This window comes from Macaca mulatta, chromosome 11 (assembly GCF_049350105.2).
Source record: "Macaca mulatta isolate MMU2019108-1 chromosome 11, T2T-MMU8v2.0, whole genome shotgun sequence".
In the NCBI taxonomy this organism is placed as follows: Eukaryota; Metazoa; Chordata; class Mammalia; order Primates; family Cercopithecidae; genus Macaca; species Macaca mulatta.
In genome coordinates this window covers 111020241-111047396 of record NC_133416.1, presented here as the reverse complement: position 1 = coordinate 111047396, position 27156 = coordinate 111020241, and the positions used below count along the sequence as shown (strand labels likewise).

Here is a 27156-nt window from a genome sequence, read left to right as displayed (position 1 = left end):
TGACTTGGCTCTCTTCTTTTCGACAGGGTCTTGCTCTGTTACCCAGGTTACAGTGCAGTGGCACAGTCAAGCTCACTGCAGCCTTGAATGCCTGGGCTCAAGGGATCCTTCCATCTCAGCCTCCCGATTAGCTACCTGTGCCTGGCTAATTTGAAAATTTTTTTGTAGAGACAGAGTTTTGATTTGCTTCACAGGCTGGTCTTGAACTCCTGGCTTCAAGCCATCCTTCTGCCTTGGCCTCCCAAAGTGTTGGGATTGTAAGTGTGAGCCACTGTCCTGTGCACAGTTTTCTTTTTCTAAGGACTTTTTCCCTTGAAGCTGAATGTACTTTTCTTTTTGATCAGTTCTGTTGATTTTTTAAAGATTTTATTTTTAAAGATTAGGTTGTCATTAAACCATTACTGTATTTAATTTTATTTCAAATGTAGTTGTGTGTAGTTTTATTTTTGTAACTTCGGGAAGTGTGATGGATTTCTGTGGAGTAGTCAGAATTACAGATATTACTTACAGGGTAATAAGGGGTATAATTTTAACTTTTGGTGGGAGTAGTGTAAATGTCATGTGCATTATTAATTAGTCGGATGAGTAATTCTATTTGTCATGGATTACTTCTCCTTGGAGACAATGCAAAATATGTAAACGAATGGAAAAATGAGTGTTTCTTCTTAGATTATCAGACACAATAAAAGTGACTCTTGAATTGCCTCTTCCCAGGGGGTATGCCCAGCCCCATGCCAGGTTCCTCTGTCTTGCATCAGTGTGATGTTTGGTGGTCTTCCCCATTGCCTGTGATATTGTTCTGTATTTATAATCCCCTGTGCAGTGTCTGGCACATTGTAGGTATGGTAAATGCTTATTGAAACGGATTTCCTATGGGTCTAGTAAATGGGAAAACCAGTTTACAAGGATACTACATGTTGTATGATCTCATTGATGTAAAATTCTAGCAAATGCGAAGGAATCTGACCAAAAGAAAATGAGTAGTGGCCTGGGGATGGTTAGGGGTGGAGGGGAGGGTGGGCTGGAATTTAAGGGAATGTGAGGAAAGGTTACGGGGTGTGAGATGCTCATTGCCTTGATTGTGATGATGGCATCACAGATGTCTCTGCAGTAGATGTCAAACCCCATCAAACTGTATACTTTATGTGCAGTTTATGATATTGCATCTCAATAAAAATATAAAGTGAAAATACAGAAATAAGAGAAGGACTCTAGTTTAGCCTGGCTTGAGTCCGGTACCCACCTCAGGAGTGGCCCAGCATGTTCTGTCAGGTGTTGTGCCCTGGACCAGCAGCTGTGACTGGAGGGGCAGGTCCCAGAAGCAACTGGGGAAGAGTCACTTCTTATATAAGGATTGGAGCATACTGGGCAGGTAATCCTATCAGTGTTCACTTTCACTGTGGAAAGGATACCTTGGGCGTTTTGTTTCGTCTTGACATATGCCATTGGACTATTGCAGAGGTAAAAATGACTTAAAACCGAGTGGTTATTAGAGATACTGGAGAAAACAGTTTCTGGCTAAAAATTTACATCTCTTTAAGGTCTAGCAGTTACACGCTCCTAAGAATTGTCATCTCAACCTTGGCCTTCAAAGTCACGTTTCTATTCAACTGTTTCCTTTATTGTAATGAATTATTAGCAGAAAGGATATTAAGTGGACACAACTATATCAAATAACATTTGTTGGTACTAAGTGTAACATACCAAAACATAAAAAATTGTGAAATTGCATTATGATCAACTTGTTCCCTAGCATATCAGAAGAGATTCACATTTTTCAACCATTAATAGCAGAACTGTGCCTAGCCTGGCTGGACAGAAGGAAGCTGGAACTTGGTGAAAGTTGCTAAGAGATAAATCACCTGAATTAGGGTGTCTTTTTCTTGTAGTTTTCATAGTTACAGATGTGAAGTTTAAAAGTTTAAAACAGGACCTGAGTTCACCTGTAGTGAGATAATGGAAAAGGTAAATACTGCCTCAATGTAGACGCAAAAAATTGCCTATGCGTATTTTCACATTTCCAATTCATAGGTATACTTTTAAAAGAAATTTTGAAACCTTGATGTTTTCAGTCTACACGTGAACTTTTAAAGGAGAATTTGAAGCCATGTTAAATAAATATGAGATCTTAAATTATTTGAAATATCTGTGAGTATTTTTGAAGTATGTGAGTATTATGAAATATAAACAGAAGTTGAGATTTGGTCCAATTAGGGAAAAACAAATAAACACCCAAAAAACAAAAAAATGCTTTTTTTTTGATTTAGGAACATAGAAATAGATATTTAAAATGTGACCTTGAGCTGTTAATTTCATCTTCATTTTCCTCTGTGAAATGGGTGTAAATGTGTCTCGCATTAAGTGAGGTCGTGTACATTGCTTCATATAATGCCTGGTATATAGGAAATGCACATAATTATTATTCACTGGATTAACTTTTTGGTTGACTGAGCACTGGGGAGAGTTACAGAAAGCTTCTTGGTACATGGAGGGTAGTGGAGAATGGAGACTTCTTCTGTTTTTTCTTTTTTTTTGTAGCTTCTAAAATTCTCCAGGAAAATTTTCTCCTCTTCCATTTCTTCTTCAGGGACTTTTGATCTGTATATTCTTTTCTTCTAGAAAAACAGCTTGAAATCTAGGACATATACCAAAAAGAAAAATCATAACTAACTAAAGAAAAATGCCATCTTAGTGTCTCTGGGATTGTGATTTGCTTTATCAATACAATTGAACTTTTAAGGATTTTCAAGTGTGGCTCACCTTCTCTGATTATATTCTTGTTAACACACTTGGGTTTCTGAGTACAAATATCTGAGATGTACATTTGGGCCTCCTGATGGAGCATGTTTTCCCCCAGTTTTTGCTTTATTAGTATCAATGTAACAAAATGTTTGCATATAGATCTTTACCTATATCTCTATTTCCTTAGCATAGATTCCTAGAAAGGATTACTGGGTCAAAGGGTATGAATATTTTTAACAGACTCTTGATATGTATTGCCAAGCTGTTTTCTAGAAAGCTTGTTCTGATTTATACTCTTAAACAGCTAGGAGTCAAGCTGACCAGGTCCTGGCACAAGGTTCCGTTATTACAGACAAATCAAGAATAGAGCACCCCCAAAACAGCACACACAGATAGCACTACCACTAGCAGCAGGAACACTGCTGCAACCTGACAAGAGGAAAATGACTTCTTACTTTATTTCTTAGCCAAATAACACAGGCTTATTATAGAAAACCATGTAAATGAAATAAAGACAGTAGAGACGTTTGTAATTCCACCTGTTGAGACACCTACTGTTAACTGTGTTTACTTGTTTTAATTTGCTTTTTTTTGGTAATTCGAGTGGTTGAACGTTTATTTTACCAACTATTTCCTTTTGTATGGATTTTTAAAATATTAAGAATACTAGACCATTGCTGTTCGTCTTTTCAATTTTTTGGTCTAATATACTCAACTCTTTTCCCAAATTGTTGTTTTGATATTTTTAGATGCACAGGTGTTAAAAAATCTTATGTTGCAAATCTGTCAGTAGTTTTCTTTGTGATTTATTCTGTTGCTTTTTTTTTTTTTTTACATTTGGAAAGTTATGTTTTATTCAGAGATGAAATAAATGGTGATCTATATATTCTTGTTTTTAATGTTAAAAAATTTTAAACTCTGGCTCACATGGTGTTTCTTTTTCTACCTTTTTAATGTTTGAAATTTTTAAACTCTGACTCACATGGTGTTTGTTTTACAGCATAATTTGAAGGAAAGTCTTACTTGACATTCTTTTCACATAGCTGTTTGGTGTTTATGCATACACATTAGACAAAGACAGAATATTCCAGGCAGATGTAACTCTGGTCAGTATTCAACTACGGCATATGTTGGAGAACACAGAGCAGTGGATGACCCATCTTGTTGAAAGTAGGGCATGGGAAGGATAATTTAATATTGGAGAAATGGATTAACGTATACATTGGGAATGCCTTTGATACCAGATTAAAAAGTTAAAATTCATCATCAGAAGTTTGAGTGGCTGAATTTTCTTAAAATAAACCTTTAGTAGAATTCGTTCGGATGTAAGCAATAGAAAACTTAACTCTTTCCCATTGGCATCTTTTCTAGGTTCCTAGCAGTGGCCCCTCACATCTCCAAATTTATGTTCTCTTAAATCTACCTTTGGAAGAAAAGAGTGCCTCCTCCCTCAAATTCCCTTACAAATCCAGCAATTGACTCAATTGGACTTATTGATTCACTTTGGCTGTAGAGAAAGTATGATGATTGGCTGGAGGGGATCCTATGTCTGCCTCAAACTAGTCAGCATTGGTAAGGGAATTCAGGTACTCTGTTAGGCCAGGCCTGGGTTACATGCCCTCCTTCTGGAGTCAGGAATGGAACCCCATGAGACCATACAGTCTGAATGTTGGGGAAGAGAGATTTCCCAACAAAATCATGGTGTTGAAGGTTTATCAGTCAGGATAGGCTAGGTTATGCTGCAGCAACAAGCAACACCAAAATCCCAGTAGTTTATTACAGACAGCTATAACAAAGCCTATTTCTCACTCATGCAGAGTCTACTGGGGGACCCCCACAACTCTGCAGGGCAGGGTAGTCAACTCCATGTGTTGGCTTAGCCTTCCATCCTCCTCCTAATCTTGTAGTGTTTGTATCATATCTCCATGATAGGCATGGTAGGGGAAGGGAGTGTGCACTGCTCTAGAAGTGACACATGTCTCTTATGCCTGTGATCTGTTGTGACCACAGCTGGCCAGAGTCAGGGGTGAGGCATGGAGGGAGGATTGTGATCCTCCCCATGTACCTGGAAAGTGGAGCCAACTGGACGCGAGCAAGTATGAGATGGCACAGCTGCACTGAAGGGGCCCAGACACCCAGTGCCCACAGCCATCGCCTACCACAGGCAGCCTTTGGGACCTCGGTTTTTCAGGTCCATCCTTTGCACCCTCCTGTCTTTATCTGACTGGTTCCTGGGATAATGATGAGAGCAAGTAATGCATTTGGTAAACTTTTAGAGCTCTCCAGTGCTGTGTGCCTAAGGCGCATCATATTTTTTAAAAGATTAAGAATAATCATTGACATCAATCAGGCCATGAATTTCTGCTCGGTGTTGTCTCCACACACTACTTGACAGCTCTGCCAAGCTCTAGGCCTGTACTAAGGGAGAGACATTTAGCATTTATGAGCATCAAAGAAGACAAAGTACTTGGCAAAATTGTACCTTCCAAGCTCACATCTTTACACAGCTTAAAAATGTTTCCTTGAATAAGTGGAAAGTATCTGACTTCTGTACCAGAATGAGGTTCTGCCTTCTTTCATATTCTCTCTCTCTCAATAGTAATGATAAAATTTAGAGAAGAATTTTCTGTGGTGGCCTTAAAAAAGCAAAACAAAATGGAGCAGCCACTGTGGAAAACAGTAGGGCAGTTCCTAAAACAATGAAAAACAGGATTACCATATGAGTCAGGAATTCCACTTCTAGGTGTTCACCCAAAAGGACTGAAAACGAGGATTTGGACAGATATTTGTGTGTTCATAGCAGCAGCATTCATAACAGCTGGAAGGTGGAAGCAACCCGACGGCCTGGGGATTGATAAGTGGATAAACAAAAGGCGGTTTATATCTACGATGGACTGTGCAGCCTTCAAAAGGAGAGACTGACATATGCTACACCGTAGATGAACCTTGAGGTCATTATGCAAAAAGACAAAGACCGTATGACTCCACTTCTATGAGGTTCCTAGAATAGTCAGATTCATAGAGACAGGAGGTGGAGCAGTAGTTGCTGGGAAAGCTGGGGTGAATGGGGAATTGTTTAATGGGTACAGAGTTTCAGTTTTGCAAGAAGAAAAGAATTCCAGAGCTGGATGGTGGCGATGGTTGCACAAGGTGAATGTACTTAATGCCACTGAATTGCACTCTTAGAAATGGCTAACATGGTAAACTTTATGTAATGTATATTTTGCCACAATAAAAAACACAAAAAGCCAGAACCAAAACAGAAAGCTTACCAGTTTTTCCTATAGGTTGTTCACCACATTTCCCAGTGTTCTGTGGGATAAGCAGACGAAAAGCTGGAAGCTGCTGAAAACTGGAAGTGCCAGGGGCCTCCCAGCTTGCCACACTGTGTGCTAGAGGGTGCACAGCTCCCAGCTCAGAGTGGCTTGCATTGGAACTGAGTTTTGCTCAAGCTCTGGCCACAGCAACAGAACTGTCTCTCCATTTGTTTGTACTGATTGTATAGCCTTGCTGTCATCATCCATTATGTACAAAGGAATTCACTTTCTAAATTGGTACCCACTCTGGTTTCTCCTTTGAGAAAGTACATAAGTGACTAGTCAAGAAGCATTCGGTTTATACTTCAGAGTCTAAAGTTTAGCCAGACTGTTTCTCTTTTGTGAGTGGTTGGCATTCTTTTCTTTTGCTTTGTAATTATTCATGTTTGTTCTTAACTTCTTAAAGTTTGCACAGGGTGCCAAGATCCCTTTAAGATGCTGCTTCTCGTGTTCGAGGATGACACCTTAAACATCCAGGCTTTCAGGTGATGGTGTCGTGTGATGTACGTGTCTCAGGCTTTCACTCCCGCAGGGGAATTCCCATGCAGCTTTTGGATGATTTTCTATCATAGTAGTTTTTTCTTGAGGGCTTCGCGTAGTCTTCTCAGGTAGCAGGAAGGGAGGGAGACTCTCTTGCCAGCACCATTTCTAAATATAAACTTCTAATTAAGCAGGCTGTTCGAACCTCCCTCGGAAAGGTCATTTGTGAAAGTGGAGCTTTTGGTCACTCTGTAAGCGATCCCACTTCACTTGCATCATATGGACGATGCCATGCGGTCATATTCAGAAAATATCATCAGCAATGGCCCATTGATTTATGTAAGGCCAGAAGATCTTCGGTATTAGATATCAAAGAGCTTGGGTCTGCCAGCTTCTCCTCTTCCCTAGGACCAGTTCTTGTGAACTGCCTGCCTCTAAGTTTCTTAAATGTCTATAACAGATACGTCTTATTGGCAAAAGAAAAATGAAAGCCATAGTTCTTGTGGCCGGGTGCGGTGGCTCACGCCCGTAACCCCAACACTTTGGGAGGTGGAGGCAGGCAGATCCCCTGAGGTCAGGAGTTTGAGACCAGCCTGGCCAACATGGTGAAAACCCTGTCTCTACTAAAAATACAAAAATTAGCCGGGCATGGTGATGTACACCTGTAATCTCAGCTACTTGGGAGGCAGAGGCAGGAGAATTCCTTGAACTTGGGAGGTGGAGGTTGCAGTGAACCGACATTGTACCACTGTACTCCAGCCTGGGTGACAGAGTGAGACTTCATCTTAAAAAAAAAGCCATGGTTGTTGTCTCATTGATTTTGATCAAAGAAAAACGAATGAAGAAATGGAATTGTTAGTGAATTGACTGTTCGGGTTTTCAATAGGCTCAGTCACATCTAGATTGTCAGTGTGAGTGAAATTAATTTATTGATTCGTATATGTGCCTTCACAGTGACCTGGAAATTCTGTGTAGAGATATAAAGGCTTGGTTTTAATAAACTAGGTGCAATGTGGGAACTTAATTGGGAACCATGAATAGGGTTAGGGGATGAACCCCATGAAATTTTCTGCAAAATCTTCACGTGCATGGAGAGGATTCCATGGCTTCTGTTAGGTTTTGAAAGGGATTCAGATCTCAAAGCTGTTAAGGAGCCTTGTGAAATGCTCAGAATACATCACTGTGGCTGGGTTGGTCCCTGACTGGGGCCTCAGTGCCCTGATTAGAGCTGTTACTATGCAAGCGGAATGCTTCTTGAACGTTTCAGGTGGCTCTTTAGAGTGAATGTGGATACTACGTGCCATTCATAGTCAGAAAGAAGTGAGCAGAAAGGAAAGGGAAAGCCCAGAAATGATGGATTGACTTTATTTTATTTTAGGAAAAAATGCACCTGAAAGGGAGTTAAGAACATAGATTCTGGAGCCAAACTTCCCAGGTTCAAATCCCAACCCTGCCATGTGGTGCTGGTGTATCCTTAGCAAATAAAGTAATTTCCATGCATCTCTAGTGTCTTTGTTTGTGAAATGGGGATAAAGTAGTATTTGCTTCCTAAGGTTGTGGGAAGGATTAAATGAGAGAATATAAAGTCTTCTTGATACCATGTAGTAAATGGTAAGTGCTTAATAAATATTAGCTGTTATAATAGAGTCAGGTGGTTGTCCTTAGTAATGTGAGAAGTAGTAAAATATGGACAGTTCAGGTTTTATGTACATGTACCTATCTGCAAAAAATCACCTGCCTTCAGCATTTGTCTGCCTGTGAGCTATTTCAAGAAAATTTTGGTGCATAAACATCATAAAAGGTGAAAAAAAACACTGTCATATATAATTTTGGCAAAATAGGATAGTCCGTGTTTTTGTCATAAAATATTGGATGATTGTGTTCATCCTGTTAAATGGTTAACCAGATGAGAATATCACATTTTTTTTTTTGTCTTTTGAAATATATTGCTCAGTCTTTGATCCTGAATTTCATCTAGAATATGGTCATGGAGGCCTCATGATCTGAGACGTCACCCTTATGGTTGGTTTCCCTGTCATCATTAGGCCGTAGAGAACTGCTGTCTCTCACTGCATTCACCTCCTGGCACATCTGATAACTGCGGGATGTCTTCTCCTGTCAGCTTTCTTTTTGCTGTTACGGATGGAAAATGAAAAACTGATTTCTCAACAGTGTTCCATGAAAGCAAAAAAAAAAAAAAAAAAAAAAAAAAACTGCAAAGATGGTGTTTTCAGACTTCTTTTATACCTTCTTGAAGGTGATGCAGTTCTTTGCGCAATGCCATGAGAACTGAAGGATGATGTCATAGTGATGACTTGTTTCACTATTGCACTATCTTAAGTGATTTCTTATTCTCCTGCTTTCTTATTTTAGTCTTTTAAAAAATCACAGGTGGCGGCCGGGCACGGTAGCTCAAGTCTGTAATCCCAGGACTTTGGGAGGCCGAGACGGGCAGATCACGAGGTCAGGAGATCGAGACCATCCTGGCTAACACGGTGAAACCTCGTCTCTACTAAAATAATACACAAAATTAGCCGGGCGAGGTGGCAGGCGCCTGTAGTCCCAGCTACTTGGAGGCTGAGGCAGGAGAATGGCATAAACCCGGGAGGCGGAGCTTGCAGTGAGCTGAGATCCGGCCACTGCACTCCAGCCTGGGTGACAGAGCGAGACTCCATCTCAAAAAACAAAAACAAAACAAAACAAAACAAAAAAAACATAGGTGGCAATAATTGAGAGATAATGATGAAATAATTCTAATAGTAAAGTATTTCAGCATATTAGAAAAATAAGATCACCAACATCCCCTATTGCATCTTTGATTTTTTAAAAGGGTCCAGTGGACTCATGGAAATTGTAAGGTAGAATGAATTTTTGAAAGGCTTCCAAGAAAAAAATAGAAACCATGAAGTAGCAATCCTTACAAACAGTTAGAACTGCTCAAAAAAGAAACCCAAACCTAACATCCAGTGGACCCTGATGGTAGAAGGTAGTCACACGTCTACAAACCTATCTGAAGGAAATCATCTGAAAGGCGAAGATTAACACGTGAAGATGTTCATTGCAATGTTATTTTTATTAAATAGGAAAAAACTTAAATGTGTAACTTAGAGTACGGGCTGAACATCCCTGATCTGAAAATCTAAAATCCACAGTGCTCCAAATCTCAAACTTTTGCATGCTGACATGATGCTCCAAGGAAACACTCATTGGAGCATTTTGAATTTCAGACTTTTGGATTAGGGAGCCACGATCGGTAGGTATAATGCAAATATTCTAAAATACAAAAAAATCCGATATCCGAAATGGTTCTGTTCCCAAACGTTTTGGATAAGGGATGCTCAACCTGTAGTAGGTTAACTATGGCACACCAATATGTATGTCAAAGTCTCATGTAATAGTTTATTTCAAAAAGTATAGGCTCATGATTGAATATTAAATTTAGTGAGCTCAATGCAAACCTGTATATATAGTGTGAGGTTAGCTATCCAAAATATATACATAGAAAAATGTTGGCAGCAAATACATAAAATGTCAGTAGTTTTTTTCTGGGTGGTGAGATGACGTATGATATTTAGATTTGGTTAACTATACTTTTACTTTCCAAAATCTGCAACATGTATTTTTTAAACAAATCCTTTTTGTGATGTTGAAGCAAATGTTCATTTTTGGTAGCAAATGTTCTTTTATTGAGAAATAATTTATATACCATACAATTTACCCTTTTAGAGTCTCCCATTCAGTGGTTTTTAGTACTTTCACAAGAGTGTTCAACCCTCACCGTTGGCCAGGTACAGAGGCGCATGCCTGTAATCCCAGTACTTTGGGAGGCTGAGGTGGATGGGTTGTTCCTGAGCCCAGGAGTTTGAGACCAGCCTTGGCAAAACAGGGAGACTCTGTCTCTACAAAAAGTACAAAAATTAGTAGGGTGTGATGGTCTGCGCCTGTAGTCCCAGCAACTCAGGAAGCTGAGGTGGGAGGATCGCTTGAGCCCTAGAGATTGAGGCTGCAGTGAGCTGTGATTGTGCCACTACACTCCAGTCTGGTTAACCGAGTGAGACCTCATCTCAATCGCCCCAAAACCATCACCACCATCAATTTCAGCACATTTTCATCACCACAAAAAGAAATTCTGTGCCCATTAGCAGTCAGCAGTCCTAGGCAACCATGAATCTCCTTTCTGTGCCTATGGATTTGTCATTTCTGTACGTTTCATATGAATAGGATCATGCAACATGTGGTCCTTTGTGGCTGGCTTCCTTCACCAGCATGTTTTCAAGGTGAAGCGAATCTCTTTTGTAGTCTAGTTTACTCATTTTTTTTTTCGTTAGAAATCATACTAACTCTTATTTATTATGTAATATAATGTATTTTTTTCTTTATTTCCAGAATTGGTTCCTTCCATTATGAGCAACTTGTTGAATCCAGATGCCATTTTCTCAAACAATGAAATGAGCCTGTCAGACATTGAAATCTATGGCTTCGATTATGATTACACCTTGGTGTTTTATTCAAAGCACCTCCACACGCTGATATTTAATGCTGCACGGGACCTTCTCATCAATGAACACCGGGTAAGATCAGAGGGACATTTCAGCTTCTCCCTCCCCTTTTCCCCTTAGAACAGCCTTGAGCTGACATGACCCCATGTCTGCCATAGAGAAGTCGTTTAATAAATTGTTGCTGAATGAATAAGTAGATTTTGTTGCCTTCCAAATAACTCTTACCTGAAAGATGATAGTTTTTTTAAAAAAAATCTTTAGATGTCTTTTGGCAAAAGACCTTCCCAAGATGTGCATTAATGGAGATTTGGCTGTAGATATTTACACTCTCGTCTGTCACGGAACGACACAGTGTCTCCTGGAGCTTGATGAATTGGCAGCCTGCCTGTTGAATTCTGGTTAGGAGGAATTCCTCAAATGTTAGGAGATGTTTTACCTTTAACACCCATTTGAATTGCTAAGAGCAAAGCATATTTGAATGTCTTTCTTCTGATACGTAGTATTGTTGAGAGTTTCTAATGAGGAAGGAAAAAAGAAAATATGCAACCCTATCATTTTTTTCTCTAGTCTGATTTGAGTACACATTTCAGGAAGCAGGATAAGAAGTGTCCTCAGAAGTCTTGTGGGCCATACCCTTTGAGACCTCCCCTGGGAAGTACAGCTCAGATCTCCATCTCAGACAGGTGCACGTTGCCCTAGGAGGTGGTTCTGATTTTTGGGAAGTTCTTCCATGGGTTGAACAATTCTGCCTTCATACAGCTCTCACCATTGACCTCTTTTCTTCCTTGATTTATTGCTTCACATGTTTCTTAAGCCTCCTTGTGCCAAGCCCTGCAATACAAGCTGAGAAGATAAAGATGAGTAGGAGACAGGCATTACCCATAAAGAACCAACAGCCCAGTGCGGTTGTCGGTCACGTGGGCAGATCAGTTATGCAGCCTCCTAGTGGAGGTCTCCTTAGACATCGATTGTGTCTGACTGTGATGGTTAGAACAACTTTCTCTGCCTGAGGGAATTGGGGAAGCAAAGAAGGTGATATTTCAGTCAAATATTGAAGGAGTTCGCAGCAAAGGAGGGCTGAGGATGGGTATGAGTAACTTCTAACCCCAAATTATGTAAACTACTATTTTATATTTAACCGTTCGAGTACCAGACATATAATGAGCTAGTGTTGTATAGACCAGCCATTATGCCCTCCAAGACTTTTCCCAAGTTGATTGTTCTTAGCTCTTTTAACCGTTCTCATTTGTCCTCTTTTCTTTTCGTCATCCTAGTCATCTTCCTTTGTGTGTGCTCTGGTTTGTTTCTCTTAAATGTGAGGACTTGAAGATGTTACCCCAGGTGGGGTCCGGCTAGAGTGGAATAGAAGGAGACCATCACCTCCCTTATTCTGGATGCCATATTTTTATTAATGCAGCCAAAATTCTCCTTAGTTTTGGATCCTAACCATTTGATTCACCATATTTTCTGATCCCCCTCAGCTTTTGGTTATCAGTGGATTTAAGCAGCTCATTTTGTCCATATCCAAAATGTAGTCATGGCATTTGCCACAGAGAAGCTTCCTTTCTGCCACTAAGCCAGCAGCTGGCTTTCTTTAGTTATGGCCACTTTACTAGATGTGAAACCACCTAGCCACTTGGCATCCAGCGGCAGATCTCGTTTGTTCAAGGGACTACTCTCTTCCATCTAAACTGCAGTCCTTTGCCTGGATCATAAGATGAAAGCCAACTAAGAACGAGGTGGTTCTGACTTTGGTTCCTGCCTGCCATCCCATGCCATCTGTTCACCACCCCCTAAAAGGTGGATCCAAATGGGGTGTTGCATTGGTGTTGGCATTTCAGTCCCAGGTCAGCTGCAGTGTTTTCTCTGACTTTGATGTCATTTATAAAAAGCAAGCCATGATCCCAGTGGCAGTGTTCATTGATTGTCCAGTAGGTGCTGAAAGCACAGGTTCTAAGGCCTCACTGCTGGGGTTCAAATTCTGGGCTTCATCACTTATTTCCTACATAATCTTGATTGACTCACTCAGTTTCTCTGGACCTCAGTTTTCTCCCCTGTAAAATGGGCATAGTAACAGTGCTTTCCTCATAGTCACTGTGGTAAATGAATTAATAAATGTAAAGTAGATGGCACATAGAAAACACTCAATAAATGTTAGTTATTTATTAATACAAATACTATTATTTCTAATCTGCACAACAACCCTGCTCACACATGTTGTCTCTGTTTACAGCTGAGGAAACAGGTTCAAAAAATTAAGCTACTAGATCAAGGCCACAGGCCAGGAGACAGAACCAGGATTTGAACTCCGGTCTGTCTGTTTCCAAAGGACTCTATTCTCTCCTCGACTCCCCTTGCCTCTCTTATGGGGTTACTAACACCTTTCCATCCTATGGTTTTTTTGGTTCAGATGCAAATAAAATATTCATGAAAATAAAAATTTACGAAATTTGAGGGGAAGAGAGATGAAATAGATGGATAAAATAAAAGCTGCAATCACTATTATTTGAAAAGCCTCTAGATTTAAGATCATTGAAATTTCATTCTCATTATATCTGTGTGTTGCTTTGATAAAACTAAAAGAAGTTATAATATTAATTGTATCAGGCATATTAGTAGAGTCAATTATGCTCACGCAAATTTTTCTCTTCTTCTGATTAAACAAAATAATTCTTCGAAGATGCACTGAGTTCAGGGCCATTTTTGCAGCCAAGACCGATGCACTTTGTGTAGTTGTAGAGATGGAAAGACATATGCTTTTGAGACACACAGTCATAGAACAGTAAATTTGCAATTTAGCATCTTTCCAAAAAGCAAACATAAAAGGTTCCAGCTCCTTCGTAATTACCCTTTTTAAAAATAAGAGATTTTTACAAACATGGAAATTTTTTAAAAAATCAAGTAATAACTGTCTGTATTTTGATTTTATTTGTCCACCAAGGAATAGAAAGGGAGGGGTAGAAGAGCTCTTAATTTCATCTCCCAGCTTCACACCTTAGTCAGCATTTTTTCTCATTAGTTGGCACCATTGATCACCTCATTGTTCATATCCAAAGCATCGGCTTGACCCCTCGCACTCTGCGTCCATGTCTGATCTCTCAGCAAATGCTATGCTCTCTTTTTCCTTTAAATAAACTTTTAGGATAGTTTTAGGCTTATGGAAAGGTTGCAAATACGGAGTTCCTGTGTGTATACACCCAATGCCCCGTTTCCTCCATTGTTAACACTTGACCAAGGTACATTTGTTACACCTAAAGAACCAGTCTTGATACATTATTATTCATTAAAGTCCATACTTCCTTCAGTTATTTTTAGTTTTTACCAAATGTCCATTTCCTGCTCCAGGATCCCCTCCAGGACACCACATTACAGTTAGTTGTCATGTCTCTCAGGTGCCTCTTGGCTTTGACAGCTTCTCCGACTTTCCTTGCTTTTCTAAATGACCTTGACAGTTTTGAAGCGTGCCAATTAGGTGCTGTGTGCATTTTCCTTATGATTAGCCTGGGTTATGGGTTTGGGGGAGGAAGACCACAGAGGTGAAGTGTAGTTTTCATCCCATCATAGTAAGAGCCTCCCCAGCCTCCTCCAGCTGCCTCCCCTCCTCCCCTCCTATTCCTTGAACCTCCAAACCCTCTCCTACTTCTGCCTTGGAGCACTCTTTCTTCTCCCAGATGAGGCTTGCTCCTGGCTTGCTTTTCTTCCCCGCCCCCGATCTCCGATCTGTGAATACTTGTATTGCATTTTCTTTTAGAACATACACTCTGAGGTGTTATATTCTGTGTGTGTATTCGTGTATGGTCTGCCTCCCCAGGTAGAATGGGAGCTTTGCAGGGGCAGACACCTGTGTCAGTTTTGTTCAGTGCTGTATTCCCAGGCCCTGGCACAAAATAGGTACTCACTAAACACTTGACATCTGCATCCATGAGTTCCGCGGGAAAGTGAGAGAGTTGTGCTTCATGTGGGGCCAGCATTCTGATGAGGTCATTTTACTCTAGCATCGTGTTTTGTGTAGATTTTAGAGAGCTTAGTTTTTGTGCCCTTCTGCATTGCCTCTAATTAGATTCGTAATTTAGGCTACTTTAAATATTAAACTGAGACCTCTGGAAGACAGATACGTTTATAGGTCTCTGGACCTCAGGAACCCAGAGCAGTGTTGTAATGTAGAGGTTTTAGCTGTATCTGAGAGCTGTAATTACCCAGGACTGTAGGAATTAGGCGCACATGGAGAAGTCCTGGGTTCTCTGCTGCATTTTGGTATTAACTTTGCTTGAAGCTGTAGGGACGTTCCTGTAGCATTTTCAGGGGGACACTTTGCTCTTTATCAGCACACAGGAGTTTGCCCAGATTGTAACTGGGATTAGAACAAAGTCAAGGTACTAAAGGAAGCCAGACTGGGCCTAAATTAGAATTTTAATAAAAACTCCAAGTCAAAAGGCTTTTAATCTTCTGTTGGAGGAAACAGGGCATTGGGTGTATACATACAGAAACACAGTATTTGCAATCTTTCCATAAGCCTAAAACTATCCTAAAAGTTTATTTAAGGGAAAAAGAGAGCATAGCATTTGCTGAGAGATCAGACATGAACACGGAGTGCGAGGGGTCACAGCCGATGCTTTGGATATGAACAATGAGGTGATCAATGGTGCCAACTAATGAGAAAAAATGCTGACTAAGGTGTGAAGCTGGGAGATGAAATCAAGGCTTTTGTCTTTTGTATTTCTTACTCCTTTTAAAGATGCCATTTATCTCTATAATACCTCACCTTGGGTGAGTCTTTTTATCTTTTTCCCCCTTGGGTGGTGAAAAGTTTCTAAACTATGAAAAGTCCTGAAAATCTAGCTGAGACCATTGGAGAGGAGTGTAACCAACTGGCCAATGTGAGCGGCTTTGGTTCCTGGGCTGGATGTCGCTGTTAACAGATGTTCTACTGATGCTATGTGTGTGTATGTTGGAAATGGGCCAATCATGAGGATGTTTTTGACCAGGCTGGTTGTATGGGGAGATTACAATTTTGGGGCAGGAGTAGAGCATAGACCCTAGTCAAAATGGTTCGACTAGAAGAGGCCTTGGAGAAGACTTACCTAAAGTCATACAGGAGAGTAACAGGGCCTTGTAGGGTGGACCTAAAACCCCAGGCTGCCAGTTCCCAATCCAGCAAAGCCGCTCCATTTTATTGAGCACTTGCCATGTGCCAGGCACTGCCCTGACTTGCCACACACATTTTTGGTCTGAATCCTTTGCACTTCCAAAAAGGGTGGGATTCTTGTTATCTTTACTTTGTAGATGAGAAAACCAGAGGGACAGACGACCTCGCCCAGAGTCACCCAGCTCGCACATGGCGGGACCAGGATTTGACGCCTGGTCTCTCAGCCTCGGAACCTATATTCTTCATTATGACATTGTCCTGTTGTGGCTTTTCCAGCTGCATCTGACAGTTTTCAAGGTCATTGATAGGGTTTGTCTGTGTCTCCACCCAAATCTCATCTTGAATTGTAGTTCCCATAATCCCCACGTGTCATGGGAGGGGCCTAGTGGGAGGTAATTGAATCATGGGGGTGGGTTTTTCCGCGATAGTGAGTAAGTCTCAAGAAATCTAATGGTTTTATAAAGGCGAGTTCTCCTGCACAAGCTCTCTTGCCTGCTGCCATGTAAGATGTGACTTTCCTCCATGATTGTGAGGTCTCCCCAGCCATGTGGAACTGTCAGTCCATTAAACCTCTTCGCTTTATAAATTACCCAGTCTCAGGTATGTGTTTATTAGCAACGTGAGAATGGACTCATACAGTCACTCACTATCGTCTTTGGACCAAATAAACATTGTGTATTTCTCAGAGGTGGCTCCCCAAGAATAACATTGAGAGTGAGAGGCAAAGGAAATGTGAGTGTGTGGAGGGCATGTCCTGCTGGGGAGCCCAGATAAGCCTCATTCAAAGAAAGAACCAGCAGACTTTTCAGCAGTAAACACTCTCAATATAAGTGCCAGCAGTCAACTAAAATAGTTGTTGCTCCACTCGTAACTGCAAAGGCTTTCAGCAAACTTGTTGAGCCCCTCTGAGGTGCTGCTGTCACAGGGAGGCTATGAGTGTCCAGTATATGGTGGCTTAGAGTTGGTTCACAATTGATTATGTGGTGGTTGGGGTGGACTTGGGTGTGACGCAGACCTGGGTTCAAATACTGTCTCGACCACTATCTAGCTGTGTGACCTTGGGCAAATTCCTTGCCGCTGATCTTCAGATTATTCAATAGTAAAATAGACTTGAGATGCCCTGCTTCCTTTGTGATGGTGTAGTGAGGGATAAAGAAAGTCATAGAAAGTGTCTAGTGTGTGGCACATAGCAAATGCTCAGTGAAGGCACCTCTCTCAGTGACATATTAAAATATTTCTTTCCTGTGTGCCCTCTTATTCATCCATCAGTCACAAGTTTAACAGGAGATTGCAGAGCTGCTGGAGTCCCTTGGCCCCCCTTCAGTAAGCAGATCCACGGTGCTAGGCGTTGGGTTCTGTGTCAGCTTGTCAAGTATGTCTGCAAAAATGCAGGACCATACACAGGGTTCTCAATTCTTGGAAACGCCCATGATGGAAATGTCAGTTTGGTGATTTCTTGGCACACATGGCTGGTGCTGGATAAATGATCCCAAATGTGACATTTGAGTTAAGTGCTTCATGCAGCCGGACTTGAAAAATCGCCACATGCGGGTCAGCCTGCTGGTCCCAGGAAATGTTCTTGTACAAATGGAACCGTGGCCATGAAATATTAGCAGCTCAGCCATGGAAGGAGGTTTCCTGGGCATTTAATAGTTGTCTGGGTTTTAACTTAAGCAACTTGCATCACAATTGGAAGGTCCTAGTGATGTGGCCTCTCTAGACTCAGGAATAGACGTTCTGTCCGCAGGCCTGTGGTCTGAGGGCAGAGGGGCAGTGAAGAGAGCAGGGGAGAAGGCCCCAGCCTAGCCTGATTCTCTGCCCACCATACACTAGCTTGTTTCATTCAGAACCTCTGATGTCCCTCTGAATAAAATGGGGATGGTGGGGCCTGCCATGTTGTAGCAGCAGAAATGGTGCCCACAGATCAGTGCCATCCACAAGGTAGCTGGTGTCCTAATTCTGAGATTTAGGGAGAGAAGTAAGGACTTGGATACCTGGTGCAGTAGATAAGGAGGAGCCAGCAATTCTGTGTAGTGTGAGGAATGGCTTGAGAATAGGAAATACCAAGGGAGCTGGGCTGCTGTATTAGTTTGTTTTCACGCTGCTGATAAAGACTTACCCAAGGCCGGGTAATTTATAAATAAGAGAAGGTTTAATGGACTCACAGTTCTATGTGGCCGGGGAGGCCTCACAACCATGACAGAAGGCGAAAGGCACATCTTACATTGGCACAGGCAAGAGAGAGAATGATAACCAAGTGAAGGGGTTTCCCCTGGTTTCCCCGTATAAAACAGTCAGCTCTTGTGAGTATGGGGAAACCGCCCCTGTGAGTCAATTGTCTTCTGCCAGGTCCCTCCCACAATACGTGGGGATTATGGGAACTGCAATTCAAGATGAGACTTGGCTGGGAACATAGAGCCAAACCGTATCTGCTGCCTTCACAACTGTTCTGAGACAGAGTGCTGGATAGTAACTGTAATCCATGTGCCAAGGAAGGGCCTCCCTAGGCCTGGTGTCGGGAATGCTGTGTCTGACAGCCATGGGGTTGCCCAGCTGTCCAGATGAGAAAAGCAATGAAAGCTCTGTAGAGAGGCCCCACTCTCAGAAGTTTTCACCTTAGGGCTCTCCATGAAACCTGGTAATGGGGCCGTCCAGGGGCCTGCCACATCAAGGTGCTCATATATGAGTTGAATGGATGGCTGACAATGAGTTTGAGCAAAGTTGTGCTTCCAGTATTAGAAGGCACTTTCCAGCCTCTCCACAGCAGCCTTGAAGATAAAAGCTGGGAGTGATGGGTGGAGGTTGAAGCCGATGTGTTGCTGGGGTCTTAGGGATCTGGGAGTCTAGGAACACAGGTAGGGGAGGGAAAGAGAGGAGAGAGTTGAGAGAAGTTGGCAGGGGAGGGAACGAGGCCCAGCCTGTGCTTGGGCAGATAGACAGGGTGCAGGGCAGGATGGAAGGCTCTGGCCGGGGTGCTTGCTGGGAGGCGCTTGGACTGGAAGCGGAGGGACAAGCTGTGGTCTGCCTGTTCTGACTCCAACTTCCTACTGGTGTATCAACTACCTCAGCCTTTGTACAAGGGCCAGATCTGGACAGGATCCTGCACTTAGCACATTGTTGGCTAAAACCAGTTCCTTTCTTCTTTCTTAGTATCCAGCAGAAATCAGGAAGTATGAGTACGACCCAAATTTTGCAATTCGTGGACTTCATTATGATGTGCAGCGGGTAGGTTTACTTCTCCTGTTTTTCTGTGGTTTAATGATGTTTGGAAATGAAATGTACTCTTGGTACTTTACTGAATGGGCAAATTAGTTTTAAATTATGTTATTTGGGACTGCAGAACCAAATTATTCACATATCTTTGGATAGAATCTTCTGGAAGAAACTATGTATTAGAAAAGCATAAATGCATTTAGCTATTTAGGAGGTACTGTTTATTTCTAGTAGTCATTTTGGTGTTTTGAGGAAGAACCACTTGCCATATCTATTTTTTTCCCCTGTCTTTTGCAGATAGGCCATTTCTTTAAAGAGCTGTATAGCACATTAATTAACAAGCAACCCTTTCAGGAACGTACAGTGTGCTTCCTTGTTAGGGCAGCCTAATGTTGATAGGATTTATGACGACACCTGGAAGGCTCATGTAATATGCAAATGGTTATACATTATTTACATGTGCATATGTTTATGTTTTTAAAGGCAGTATTAATGAAGATCGATGCTTTTCATTATATCCAGCTGGGAACTGTCTACAGGTAAGAGTAAGAGGAGATACATTTAATTTACGTGAAGTAACCAGGTGCTTTGGGTTTCAGGACCCTCTGACTGTTTAGTGATGAGGAGGGCTGCAGTGTGGATATGATTCATCCATTCACTCACTTATTCAAGAGCATTTGTTGAGGCCTTGCTACCAAGATAGGTGCTAAGGGCTTGGTTTGCACTGATGTCCTCAAGGAGCTCAGAGTGTGGTTGGGAAGTCATGTAAGTAAACTTGACTGCAGTTCGGAGTGACAGAGGTGATGATGGAAATGTGCTCAGAGGTGGCCAGGCACAGTGGCTCATGCCTGTAACCCCAGCACTTTGGGAGGCCGAGGCGGGTGGATCATGAGGTCAGGAGATCAAGACCATCCTGGCTAACACGGTGAAACCCTATCTCTATTAAAAATACAAAAAATTAGCCAGGCATGGTGGTGGCCGCTTGTAGTCCCAGCTGCTGGGGGAGACTGAGGCAGGAGAATGGTGTGAACCCGGGAGGCGGAGCTGCAGTGAGCTGAGATCGCACCACTGCACTCCAGCCTGGGCGACAGAGCGAGACTCCGTGTCAAAAAAAAAAAAAAAAAAAAAAAATGTGCTCAGAGATAGGGAGCAGTCGGGAGGACTGGAGGGAGGAATGGTTTTCCAGGGCTGCTGGCTGGCAAGCTGAGGGAGGTCCTGATGAGGAGGCTTGGAGCAAGAGGGCTATGGGGGTGAGGGAACACGGTTCTCCTTCCCACCATGGTATTTGGGTGGTTTGGATATTGAGACTTTTTTTTTTTTTGGTCTATTCATAGCTGGAAATCTTTGTAACTTTTTTTTTTTTAATGAAATGGAGTCTTGCTGCGATGCCCAGGCTGTAGCGCAGTGAAACAATCTAGGCTCACTGCAGCCTCTGCTCCCAGGTTCAAGCAATTCTCCTGCCCCAACCTCCCGATTAGCTGGGACCATAGGCACGTGTCACCATGCCTGGCTAATTTTTATATTTTTAATAGAGACAGGGTTTCACCATATTAGCCAAGCTGGTCTCGAACTCCTGACCCCAAGTGATCTGCCTGCCTCAGCCTCCTAAAGTGCTGGGATTATAGGCGTGAGCCACCACACCTGGCCATCTTTATAATTTTTAAAACGGAGGATTTTGCCTTTTTTAATTCTCTAATTTGGAAGGGGATTTAGGAGTGTGATTTGTATTGTACAGCTTATACTTAAAAGTATGCACATCTTAGCTTACGTTCTTCTCTCACAAACTGTTAAAATTAATGCTTATTTGCTTTTAAAATCAAAGTGAAACATGGATAGAGTCACACAGTGAAACAGGATTAAAGGTGTCACGGGGGTCAGCAGCAATCTTCTGTGCTCCCCGCTGCCCCTAAAACCTTTAAAGTCTTTAGATTTTTTAAGTAACGTGCTCATTCTTCTATTTCCTAATTTATTAATTCCGGACATTGTCCCTGCTGTGATAGATAAGGACTTAGCTTTCTGGCACCTCCTCCCACTTCTCCAGTCTCATTCCTCTCATCTCATTCAGATCTCAGTTTTTGGTGGTTGTACTGGTCACTGTTTACATTATGACTTAGAAGGTCTTATCTGGTTCACTTTTTATTGTTGTTGTTATTGAGACGGAGTCTCCCTCTTGTCACCCAGGCTGCAGTGCAGTGGCGAGATCTCAGCTCACTGAAATCTCTGCCTCCCAGGTTCAAGTGATTCTCCTACCTTACCCTCCCAAAGAGCTGGGATTACAGGCATGTGCCACCATGCCCGGCTAGTTTTGTATTTTTAGTAGAGATGGAGCTTCACCATGTTGGCCAGGCTGGTCTTGAACTCCTGATTTCAGGTGATCTGCCCGCCTCAGCCTCCCAAAGTGCTGGGATTACAACTGTGAGCCACCGTGCCCAGCTGGTTTACTCTTAAGCCAGGTAGTGCAGTGCGATTATTTTCTTTCTTGTACGACATTTTGTTTTTCTTAGATTTTAATAATAATCTCAGTTTTTGTTGGCCTAGTTTTCTGTGTAGGAATCTCTGATTTTTTCCAAATGGTCCATTACAAATGTCAGGCATGTATTTATTTTCCAATAATTCAAATGTTTTCAATAATCTGTCACTTTTGTTTTTAAAAATTGACTCTCCCCTCCTGGTCTGATCTGGTTTGGTTGCTTGTCTTGGGACTTCCCTTCACTGCTTTCCCTGTTTCGAGTTCCCTTCTCTTCCTCTCTCTGGCTTTCCTCCCTCATTTTGCTGGAGTGTATCCTCCAGTAGCTTCCTGGTGCCTCCTTGTGCTGAGCCTTTCTGTAGCTTGTGGTAGGGAATCAGTTCTTGTCCTGGGTGTACCCTTGCAGGCCTCTGTTGTCAGTGTTAAGTCAGATACCTTCTTTGCATCCACTGTTTGTCTTCCAGTGTCTTGTGGAAATGTCTTGTCTATTGACGTCTCTACTCTCATTTCCTTTGACTGTTTTTACTCTCACTTTAATGGTGTTTCAGGATGGAGAGGAAGTGGTGGTGATGATGGTAATAATATTACTAACAGTGACTAGCAAATATTGAATCTTACTATGGGACAGGCACTGTTATAAGGGTTTTGTTTGAGTTAACTCATTTAATCCTCAAAATAACTATATGAAGTAGGTACTATTATTAGTGCCAGAGGTGTTAAGTAACTTGCCCCAAGGTCACACAGCAAATAATTGCCTGGGCTAGAATTCAGACCCAGGCAGCCTGGGACCAGAGTCTGTGCTCTTGGCCACCATGCTGTGTGGCCTTTTTGAAGGTATAAGGGATAGTTGGAGTCCCTCAACACATTTTTTTTGGGGGTAATGAATCTATTTTAGTATGGACAATTACAAATAATCTTTCCAACAAGATCACATCTTTTGCGGGAACATGGATGGAGCTGGAGGCCATTATCCTTAGCAAACTAATCCAGGAACAGGAAGGCAAATACTGTGTGTTCTCACAAGTGGAAGCTAAATGATGAGAACTCATGAACACACAGAGGTGAACAATAGACTCTGGGGTCTACTGGAGGATGGAGGGTGGGAGGAGGGAGAGGATCAGGAAAAATAACTGATGGGTAGGGTACTAGGGCTTAGTAGCTGGGTAATGAAATATCTACAACAAACCCCCATGACATGAATTTACCTATATGACAAACCTGCACGTGTACCCCTGAACCTAAAAGTTAAAAAAAAAAAAAAAACTTTTCATTTATTTTGTAAGTAACATGTATATTAAATATAATTAATACATTTTTGTGCATGTGTCTCATTTTCTTAGGAAAAATCTTTGTAAGTGAAATTGCCAGGTGAAGGTTGTTCATTCATTTTAAGGCTTTTGAAATGACTCAGTTGACCACCAGATTGTACCATTCCCAACAGATTTTTAACGTATATTTTAAAGTTGTTGCTACATTTAACATATTCCAACTTTTAGTTTTTTCTTTCTCTAAACCTCTTAAATGAACATTCATTTGTTCCCTTACTCATAGCTCCTAATGTTTTCCCAGAATTATTATTGCAATGGTGAAGGTGGGGGCGAGAACGAAGAAGGCAAGGTTATGCGTGTTCATGAGAATCCTCACCAGATGTCTTTGTTCTGTCTCTCCATCTTTGTTTCTGCTGTCGGCCCCCTCCCTAGACACTTACCCCTTCTCTCCTGGGATCTTGGGGTTTGCTGCAGTGCACTCCATCCTGGACATTCTTGCCAGACTGATTCCCTAAATCATTACTCCCGATAATCCCCTCCTCTGAATCCCTGGATGGCTCCCTGCTCTCTGCAGAATAAAGGCTAAGCCATATGCTTAGGCTTAGGTTTGAGATTTTTATCAACCTGCTTTAAACCCTTCGCTTCCTCTTCTTCCATACACAGCTCCTTAACTTACTATGTTGGTCAAGACTCTTGGTTGCAAGTGACTGAAACTCAAACTGGCTCAGAAACTTATTGTACAGTCCACAGACAGAGTGAGTTTGCAAGTGTGGCTGGCTCTAGGGGCCAAATTACTATTTTCAGAACTCTTTCCATCTCTTGGCCTTGCTCTCTGACTTGGCTCACTCTCAGGCAAGCCCCTCCTTAGTGACCCCTGGGACTCCAGGCCCACATCCCCCCCAGCTCCAGGTCAAGAGGAACAGAGGAGCTTTGTTTCTCCACATTCCGCCGGAGTCTCAGGACTGAATCTCATCAGAATGACTTGGGTCATGTGTTTGGTCTTGAACCATTACTATGAAGAGAGGATGCCCGGGCTGGTGAAGACAGCACAGGGATTCTTTTCCCTTGACGTCTTCTTTCTTGTCACCTGGCACTTGCTCCTGCTGGAGTTCAGCCAGGGTGCAGTTTTCCTTCCTCTCTGCTTCTTGAAATCCTACCCACCCTCCATGGCCAACTTGTGGTGAGTCCTCTGCTCACCCTCTCAGCCTGAAATGCCCTTTCTCCCCTCTCTTCTCGTGGGGTTCACAGGAGAAGAATTGCCTTGTTTCTTGTATATACACTGTCCATTGTGTCAAGGAGTGTGGGCAGTAGAAAGAGCCACTGAGGCATTCGGGGGAAGGAGCGTTCAGAATGAGGCTGTAGGAAGTTCACTGTTGCTTCGCTGCTGAGAGGGGTGTTGAGGTGAGCTGGCCTCTGGAGGGAGTGTGTGGACTCGAGTCACTCACACTTCCTGGGTGCAAACCCCAGCTCCACGGCTCATGTGTGTATGGTCTTGAGCAATCTCTGGACCCTCTGAAAGCCTTGGTTTCCTCGTGTAAAGCAGGCATGATTCCAGTCCCTGCCTAAGGGGCAGCTTGTGAAGATGAAGCATATCTGCACAGGGCCCAAAATACAGGGTGGTGCCACTGGGCTTCCTGCCTTATGTCACTGAGCCTTGTGTGTGGCCATTTCCACTCTTAGCACCTGTCTCAGGGAAGAGTATTAGAGGGCAGGAGGATGTCTGATGGAGACAAAAACAGCCTTTTTGTCTCCCAATGTGTTAAATATGTTAAAAAAAAAAAAAAAAAGAAAAAAAAGCCAGCCCACCCCAAAGCAAGTCATTAGGAAGCTTTGTACCTTAGTGGTTTAAGAACTGGAGCCTGCAGAAATGTCACTTTCTTCTCTTTCACTCCAGAAGGGGCCATGAATGAGAGAAGGTGGGAAGAAAGTGTCCATCTCAGCCTAGTTTGTCTCTAAGCGCTGATGCAGGTCTCCAGTCCCTACACCGGGGTGAATTTTATGATGTTTGGCCCATAGCAGTGAGTGCTGCCGACTGGGAAGGTGGAGAGGGGTCCCCCACCACAGCCCCATTTTTGTACCTACATTTTAAGTTTTTACTAGGAACCTTGTGAAAAGCTGGGGTGGTTCCCTTCACAGCCACACTAGTGAAACCTCTCTACAGTGCTTACCATACACCAGCTATTCTATATGTAGTAGCTCCTGTGATCTCAGTGACATCAGGAAGTAGGCACTTTTATAGTTTCCTGCTTTAAGAATGAAGACTTTGAGGCCCAAAAGGGATAAATTACTTGTCAAGGTAATATCCCTAGTGATGAAGGGAGTGGGGATTTGAAGCCCTTGCAGACTCATTCAGATCTGTGCTCCTAACCTCGTGTTTCTCACTCTGAGCGGGGGAAAAGGAGCTTCCACTTCGATTTCAGTGCTGGTCGAGGCTGCATTCAGATGTGGCCGGGCAGTCTGCCCATGCCTGCTGCAGTTGTGTTTGGCTCTTGGTTTGATGCAGCTGCTGCTTGGGGAATTCAGCTGGCAGATTTCAGTGCCTCTTCTGAGTTGCCATTTGATTGTTTGGCTCTTGTGGATGCAGCCTGGGTGGCCGTGCCTGTGCCTTAGAGACAGCAGTGGCTTCCAAAGGGCAGAGAAGTAACTCTGACCCGGCCGAATCACTTCACTTTTTATATTTTCTCTCCAGTGTGAGAGCCTTAGCAGTGTGGACACGTGACTGCTGCTGCTCAGCAAGGGCTGATTTCCAAGGTCACTGCCTCGAACGATCTGGCTTAGTGCCAGTCTTATCTTATTTCTGGAGCAAAGATAAAGGGAGTCCAGTGTTTCTACTTTTTTCAAAGGCTGGTAGTTGTAACAGATTAATCAAGATCAGAGGCAAAATATTAATGAATCCACTCAGATAACTTTTTAAAGTAGTATGGGTGATGGAGACGGGAGGAAAGAGGTTGAAGTGATCTTTTTGTTAATGTTACATAGCAAAACATAAATGATATCGTACGTAGGTTTTACTGTGGACCATGTGGTTTTGTACGCTAAGCAACCTGTTGTGTTAGTAACTAAAATTCTTCTTGAATTATTTATACTCCTGCTGTAGCACAGCGTGACATTTCCTGTACTATTCAGTCTGTAGTTTCGTAATCATCGGTGTCTATTTCTCAAGCACTTTCTCCTCCACAGAAGGGGTAGAAGAGCAGGTGTTTCCCCTCCTGACGCTTGAGAGTGGATGAGTCCAGCTGAACAGGTGAAGGCACCTGCTCTAGTCACTGGTGGCAGAGGCAGGAGTGAAACCCTGGCCACTGACTTCACAATTCATTTTTTTTTTTTTGTATGTGGAAGAAGTAGATTCATTTGCAGATTCCCGAGGCAGGCAGATGGTAGATGAGGAAACTGGCCTTCAGTGTCACAAAGCATTCAGGGTCATTGCCTCTCCAAGGTGGTGGTGCCACAGGGCTTCCTGCCTCATGTCACGGGATTTAGTCCACTGAGCCTTGGGTGTGGCAATTTCCATTCTCAGCACTTGTATTAGTCTGTTCTTACGCTGCTGATAAAGACATACCTGAGACTGGGTAATTTATAAAGAAAAAGAGGCTTAGTGGACTCACAGTTCCACATAGCTGGGGAGGCCTCACAGTCACGGCGGAAGGTGAAAGGCATGCCTTACATGGTGGCAGGCAAGACAGAATGAGAGCCAAGTGAAAGGGGAGACCCCTAATAAAATCATCAGATCCCGTGAGGCTTACTCACTACCACGAGAACAGTATGGGGGAAACAGCTCCCGTGATTCAGTGATCTCCCACCAACTCCCTCCCACAACCTGTGGGAATTATTGGAGCTACAATTCAAGATGAGATTTAGGTGGAGACACAGCCAAACCAAATCAGCACCTATCCTAGGCTAGAGTATTGGAGGGCAGGAGGATGTCTGATGGAGACAAAAACAACCTTTCTCTGCCCTAATATATTAAATAAATTTAAAACAAAAGCCAGCCCACCCCAAAGCAAGTCATTAGGAAGCCTTGTGC

General features: G+C 42.6%; 1 protein-coding gene across 1 annotated transcript in view; it reads left to right on the top strand.

Moving 5' to 3' along the window:
• Window positions 1-27156, top strand: part of NT5DC3 (5'-nucleotidase domain containing 3) — a 64984-nt gene that overhangs the window by 15608 nt on the left and 22220 nt on the right. Inside the window, exons 2-4 of the mRNA XM_015152619.3 lie at window positions 10926-11110; window positions 19335-19409; window positions 19881-19936. Coding sequence (XP_015008105.2) covers window positions 10926-11110; window positions 19335-19409; window positions 19881-19936 — 316 coding nt within the window. The remainder of the gene's footprint in view (window positions 1-10925; window positions 11111-19334; window positions 19410-19880; window positions 19937-27156) is intronic.